General features: G+C 36.5%; 1 protein-coding gene across 1 annotated transcript; it reads left to right on the top strand.

Annotated features, from left to right (window-relative positions):
- The first annotated feature begins 6,195 nt into the window (after positions 1 to 6,195).
- LOC141292898 (olfactory receptor 6N1-like) lies at positions 6,196 to 7,146 on the top strand. Its single transcript, XM_073824949.1, has one exon. The coding sequence runs from the start codon at positions 6,196 to 6,198 to the stop codon at positions 7,144 to 7,146; it is 951 nt and encodes a 316-aa protein (XP_073681050.1).
- The last annotated feature ends 347 nt before the right edge of the window (positions 7,147 to 7,493 follow it).

Below are 7,493 nucleotides of genomic sequence, written 5' to 3'. Positions count from 1 at the left end.
AATGGAAACCAAAACTTGCGTGTTTGGAACCGATGATCGGAATCGAAAACAAATTTTATAAACGATTCCAATGGCATCGTTATTTTTTAAACGGTTCCAAGTTGGAACCGGTTCTCGATGCCCAACCCTACTCACAATTGTGTTCTTTCTTAGAGAAAAATGGTATTTGTGAGGATTTCCAGTCAGGTTTTAGACCGTATCATAGCACTGAGACTGCTCTTATTAGAGTTACAAATGACCTTTTCCTGTCATCCGATCATGGATGCATCTCTCTATTAGTGCTACTGGATCTTAGTGCTGCGTTTGATCCTATTGACCACAATATTCTTTTAAATAGACTTGAAAATTATGTTGGCATTAGTGGTAGTGCACTGGCTTGGTTCGAATCATACTTATCTGACCGCCATCAGTTCGTGGCAGTGAATGATGAGGTATCATATCAATCACAAGTGCAGTATGGAGTACCTCAAGGCTCAGTACTGGGGCCATTACTTTCTACACTTTACATGTTACCCTTGGGAGATATCATCAGGAAACACGGTGTTAGCTTTCCAGTCCCTCCAGAAAAACGCGATTATGCGATCGCATGATTCCATGCATAATCAGCCAAAGTCCGCATATTTATGCGGGGGACGCATTTTTTCAAATACGCCGCACTTTCGCCGCATAAATTGCAGATTTCCACGCGCAAAATATGCGGGCTTGCATGATTTCATAATCCCATTTCCGTTTGGGTCTTTGTCTTCGTTCTTTCGAGTACTATTGTGGTCGTGCGTTGCCGCGACGTTCTGTCTTGCCTCACTTCATTTTCGCCAGCCTGACCAGTCCACATCAAGTGTATTGGACATCGAGAGATTGTGAGACCCGAATATTAATCCGTGTGGCCATCCCCGCACTGTTTCAACTGGAGGACTGTGTTTGTGGGGTTCGTATGGTACCATTAGATTGTTGTGTGGATGAAATTATAAGTTGATGTGAGTGGTTTGAGTGTGGTCTGTTTGTTTATTGTTGGAAGCGTGTGCGAGTGTGTATATGTACGAGTGTGTGAGCGTGAGAAATCGGTACTGAGGGTTGTGAGTTTGCGTGATCTTATGGAGTAACTTTTGTTGTGTGTATATTGTTGATGGACCAGGTGTAATGTGATTGCATCTGTTATTTTGTTGCTTTTCTATTTTTGTTGATCAATTTTTTTTAATTTTATTTGTGTTTATTGATTTGATTTGATTTATGGTCATTTGATTTTGTTTTTTTTGTTTTTCGTGTTTAGTTGATTTTGACTTATGACTATTTGATTGTATTCTTTTGTGTGTGTGTGTGTGTGTGTGTGTGTGTGTTTATTGATTTGTGTCAATTTGATGTTGATTTTGTTAATTTTGTTGGACGGGCTAAGGAGTGCTGACCACTCTAGGTCCATGTTAATGGGTACCCTTGTTCACTGAGTGATTTTGTTCTTCTGATTTTTACACGTGTCATCTGAATACACGTGTGTTTGTGGTGAAATGAGTACATTAGTGTACATTTGAAGTGCGTAGTGAAGTGGAATTGGGGTAGGTTGGTTATTTCTCCTTGCCATCTGATGTGTTACTTTTGATTTGTCTAATTTGTTTATTTTTTTGTTTTGATTTGGAAGCCATATTAACCCCTTGTGTCCTAAATTGTGTCTGTGTGTTTAGCTTTTATCCCAGTAATAATAAAATATTGTATCTTTTTTTCTATATTCACGTCTCTGCTCTATTCTTGTGGGAACAGACCTGGGTGTCTTTGACCATTATTTCCCTGGGAGAGATTCCCAGGGTGGAGTAGTCCAGGAGTAGTTCCCAGGGTGGAGTCGATGTTATAATTATAATTGAGTCCAGAATAACGAAATGCACCCCTTACGGTGCTACATCTGGCAATAAGTGTGTTGGGGGAATCACTTTTTTCTCTCTTTTTCACCAAACCGCAGTTTTTGCAAGTTCCCGCAGTTTTTGCAAGTTCCCGCAATTTCATCGCATAAAATTGCATAAATATCCCGCATATTCAATCGCATTTTTTAAGAAAACGTGCCGCATAATCAAGGATTTTTGCCCGCAACAATCACAAAAAAACTCCGCGTTTTTCTGGAGGGACTGGCTTTCACTGTTATGCTGATGATACGCAGCTCTATATTTCTTCACGGCCCGGCGAAACATACCAATTTAAAAAAACTAACAGAATGTATAGTTAAAATAAAAAATTGGATGGCGAGAAATTTCTTACTGCTAAATTCTGAAAAAACGGAGGTGTTAATTATTGGACCTAAAACCTCCGCATGTAATAACCTAAAACACAGTCTAATACTCAATGACTGCTCTGTCAATTCGTCATCATCAGTCAGGAACCTAGGTGTCCTATTCGATAGCAACCTTTCCTTCGAAAGCCACATTTCTAGCATTTTGCAATCTAAAAAATAGATTGAAATTACGACCTACACTGTAAAAAGTTTTCACCAGTTTCAACTTAAAAACTTTAGTTCAGGAGCTGCATTAAAGTTTTAAGTTAAATCAACTTAAAAGTACAAGTAATTTTAACTAATTTTATTGTCGTGAATTGAAATGAAAAGTAGTTTTAAGTTGATTTAACTTAAATGTAATGCAGCTGCTGAACTTACGTTTTTAAGTTGAAACTGGTAAAAACTTTTTACAGTGTATGCTCTCGATGTCAAATGCAGACACGTTAATCCATGCGGTCATAACCTCAAGGATAGATTATTGTTATGCTTTATTGGGTGGTTGTTCTGCACGTTTATTAAACAAACTCCAGCTGGTCCAAAATGCAGTTCTTACTAGAACCAGAAAGTATGACCATATTAGCCCGGTTCTGTCAACACTGCACTGGCTCCCTATTAAACATTGTATAGATTTTAAAATCTTGCTAATTACTTATAAAGCCCTGAACGGTTTAGCTCCTCAGTACTTGAGCGAGCTCTTATCATATTATAGTCCCTCACGTCCGCTGCGTTCTCAAACTCCGGCAATTTGATTGTACCTAGAATATCAAAATCAACTGCGGGCGGCAGATAATTTTCACATTTAGCGCCCAAACTCTGGAACAGTTTACCTAACACTGTTCGGGAGGCAGACACACTCTGTCAGTTTAAATTTAGATTAAAGACCCATCTTTTTAATCTGGCCTACACTTAATACATTTCATAATTCAAATCCGTTAAAGGATTGTTAGGCTGCATTAATTAGGTAAACCGGAACCAGGGACACTTCCTATAATACCTGATGTACTCGTTGCATCAGGAGAAGAATGGCATCTATGCTAATATTAGTATATTTCCTTCTTATTCCAAGGTCACCGTAGCCACCTGTATCCAGATCAGACGGTCACTGCAGTCCCCCGGATCTAGTCCATACCCATCAGCACCCAGAGATATCCTCTGCAGCCCTGAATGTCAGCAGAGACCTCATCAACTTGATGAGCCCCAGAGACAGATCATCAGTGAAGACCTCATCACCAAGACGGCCATCAACACAAGACCGCGAAAACCAGATGAGTCCTCTCCTATTTGACTTTGTTGCAATATGGAACTCTTGCACAATTATTGACTTTTTATTTTATTATTTTTATACTGTAAGGTTGCTTTGACACAACTTGTATTGTAAAAAGCGCTGTATAAATAATCTTGACTTGACTTGATTGAACCCCTTTGAACAGTTTGTTTTACAGAAAGCTAAAGCTATTCTTGTAGATTGTACTCATCCACTGTTCCATGAGTTTAAAATGCTTCCTTCTGGCATACGTTATAGTATGCCTAAACATAAAAGCAATCGGTATGGACATTCTTTTATTCCCACGGCTGTAAGGCTTTAAAATTTGTAAGATGTTAGAATGTTGTGTTGTTTATTTGCATTTCGTCTGTTTTGTATGATGTTTTTATGCTGCACCAACAAACGCCCTTTGGGCTTATAATAAACTTTTAACCTTGAACCTTGACATTCACCTTCTTATCCTTAAGCCATTTTGTTGTTGTTTTGGTAGTATGTTTAGGTTTATTGTCGTGATGGAAGGTGAATGACCTGCCTATCTTCAGGTGTCTAGCAGAGGGACACAGGTTTTCCACAGGTTTTGCTGTGTATTTTTTTAGCCAGACATAGTGCTTGGAGTTCAGTCCAAAAGGGTCTCATGAGACTATAGCACTTTTTTGCCAGAAGGTATCAGACTCTTCCAAATGTGTTTTTGCATAGCACAAACGAGAAAGGCGTCTTTCTTGCCACCCTGCTATACAGGCCAGCTTTGTATAAAGCTTGGGAGATAATTGTCACATGCATAAACTGACCAGACCCAGCCATAAAGCCTTGTAAGTCCTTCAAAGTTGGGTTGGGTCAGTTTCAACTGGTTAGGTTCATTTAGAAATTAAAGTGATTTTTTTTTTTTCATTTTATCCATTCAAAAGACTATGCAAGCAATCCCAGTTCTGCACATAGACTAAAAACATAGCAATATTTGTCTATGTTCCATCTTTTGCCATAATAACTGCAGACTGCAGCTAATAGAAATGCTTCTCTATCAGTGCACGCCCTGCTCCTCACAGCACAGATCGTGAAAGCAGGCTGCAGTTTTCTGCAGTTTCATTATAACAAACAAAGTGTAGAGACAATGTAAATAATAGATTCAGTATGCAGTGCAGAGATCATTTTAATGATTATAAAAGGAGTTTGCAAAAGTGAAATTATACAACAGTTTTAACAATTTTTGATTTTATATAAAAAGTTAATATTAAGTGACTTACATTTTAGGAACACTGTAGTCTGATCGTGTTATATTTCGTCAACAAAAATAGTTCCAAACAAAGCCACAGCTGAGCCTTTGCACATCTTTAGTCTTTGACACAGTGCTGTTTTGTGCATGAATAAATCTTTGTTTTTGAATTGACTGAATTAATGATTCAGTCACAAAGAGTTTGACTTGCTGCCACCTACTGACAGTTTAAGTTTCATTTTTAAACTATAAATTGAGTCATTTAAATCATTTAATATTTCTAAATTCAAAACTTTATATTTAAAACATTAATCTCATAACATTGTTATTATGAAATGCATTAATGCCACCTATGAATCTTATTGCTAATGCCACATTTCTGCTCTTCTGTGCTGTGCAAAGGTAAATTGTTGTTGCTGATTTCATTTAAACTTATTCTTCCTGATTGTTTCATATTATTTTAATTTAATTTGTTTAATTAAAAAACATACAATTTTTGTAACAAAAAATATATGTATATATACTTTACACATACATATGCTTTACATACAACAGATAATAATATAACCTGAATATATAGTCATGAATCCAACAAAACTAATCTAACTGTTAATTGCTACTCTTAATGATGCACCATGAGAGATGTTGCCAAGGATATAGAATGCACAACATCATCTAGACACTGAAAGTAGCTAATTAAAATGTAAAAAAACACCATACGTTTTTTTCCTTCATGAAACTTTCCACATTTAAAGCCCCATCTGTGTTTATTGTTTGTCACATAGGAAGACACCAGAGTGACAACACTGACCTACTGATTCTCAGACGCCTCTGACTCAACTAAACTGCAGAATTTAATTGTGTTATGAATGATAATTATGTATAGTACTGACTTCATTTCACTTCATGTTTTATTGTAAGGTTAGTTGAATTTCTCTACATTCCCAGAAACTGTCAGACATTTTTAATATTTAAACACTTTTTTTAATGCAGTGAAGAATCTAAACTTCTAAACTGGCACATCTAAAGCATAATATTATTTATTATTAGCTAAATATAACATAATAATATGGAATGTTAACTCTTCAATATAAAGGCAAATTTATTGGCATTGACACTTCTATGAAGAACCTTTTTTATAGTGGAAGAAGGTTCTTTAGATTATAAAATGGTTCTTAACACTAAGGGAAAAAAAGTGTTTCTTTTAGTAACTGTTCAGTGAAAGTTTCTTTGTGGAACCCAAACAAGTTCTTCGCTGAAAACAGAAGAAAATAGTGTGCATTTGCATAAATTGCAGTAAAGGCCTATTATTTTTTATATGAGTGAATATACTTTAAAGTCTACATAAATTTCAAGATGTAGCATAAAGATGTTGCATATTGTGGAATAAAAAGTTTTTTTTTTTTTTACTTGTTTCTCAAATATATTTTCTTCACCAGGTCAGGATCTCCATGCTTTCATAGCAGCACAATGAACACCAGCAGGCCTGTGGAATATTTTATCCTTGATGGACTAAAGGACAGATTCATGCTTCCTATCTTCTTTACTGTCTATGTTTTTGTTCTGAGTGGAAATGGCATGATCATATACCTTGTTAGAACCGACCCCAAGCTCAACACTCCCATGTATTTTTTCCTTCATAATTTGTCCTTTTCTGATATTATGTATACGTCAGTGACTATTCCCAAAATGCTGTCAGTGTTCCTGACTGAGGTAAAAACTATTTCTAAGACAGGATGCTTTTTACAGATGTACTTTTTTCTCTCAATTGGAGTGACAGGGCGTGCTTTGTTGACTGTAATGGCTTTTGACCGATATGTTGCAATCTGTAACCCCCTGCGGTACACGACTATCATGACAAAGAAACTCTGTATTGGGTTGATATTTGCTTCTTGGGGTTATGGGGCCTATATAGTGCTGCCTGCAGCTATTTGGGCTACTCAGCTGCCTTACTGTGGGCCTAATATTGTAAGGCACATGTTCTGTGATCACTCCTCTGTAGTGAGCCTTGCCTGTGTTGACATTACCAAGAATAGCATTTTGTCCCTAACAAACGCCCTCATTGCACTTCTCAGTACGTTCCTTCTCATCTTAATTTCGTATGCTTGTATTGGCAAAGCAATGAGAAAAATGAGCACAGCCCAGCAACTCAAAGTTGCGGCCACTTGTGTGTCCCATCTGACAGTGGTGTGTATATCATATATTTCAGCCTCCTTTGTGTATATCTCATATAGGGTAGCTAGATTTGACCCAGATGTTCGTATAGTCATCGCTGTACTGTACTCTGTGCTGACACCTCTGCTGAATCCCATCATTTACAGCTTGAGGAATAAAGAACTGCAAGACGCAATGAAGAGAGCATTTTGTAGATGCACTATTGTCTTGAAAACCACCAGTAAAACAGTTCCTTCTGTTGCTTAGAATCAGCATAAATTTTTTTATTGTAAAAGGAATTCAGCTTATTCAGTTAAAAAGTATGAACATAGTCAAAATATGGCTAGCTGCAAGATTATATTAGATTTAGTGATGATGAATATACAAACCTGTTTTTTGTGTTTTTAAACACATTAAGTGTAGTACTATTACCAAAATCTTATTCTTGGTTGGTTTATGACTGTCAAATATGCATCACATTATGTTTATGAGTTTGTTTATTTCATGTATTTTGTTGAATTCATATTATTAAAATAATTCTAATTGGGCATATGCAGTACAATATGTTCTTCTTTATGTTTCAGACTGTTAAAACTATATGCTTAATTTGCAAC

The sequence above is a fragment of the Garra rufa genome, chromosome 19 (assembly GCF_049309525.1).
Source record: "Garra rufa chromosome 19, GarRuf1.0, whole genome shotgun sequence".
NCBI lineage: Eukaryota > Metazoa > Chordata > Actinopteri > Cypriniformes > Cyprinidae > Garra > Garra rufa.
Note: the sequence above shows the minus strand (reverse complement) of the source record. Positions and strands in the feature narration are given on the sequence as shown.

Excerpts from the sequence above, each read along its gene's own strand:
- LOC141292898 (XM_073824949.1), top strand. The coding sequence starts at position 6,196 with ATGAACACCAGCAGGCCTGTGGAATATTTTATCCTTGATGGACTAAAG.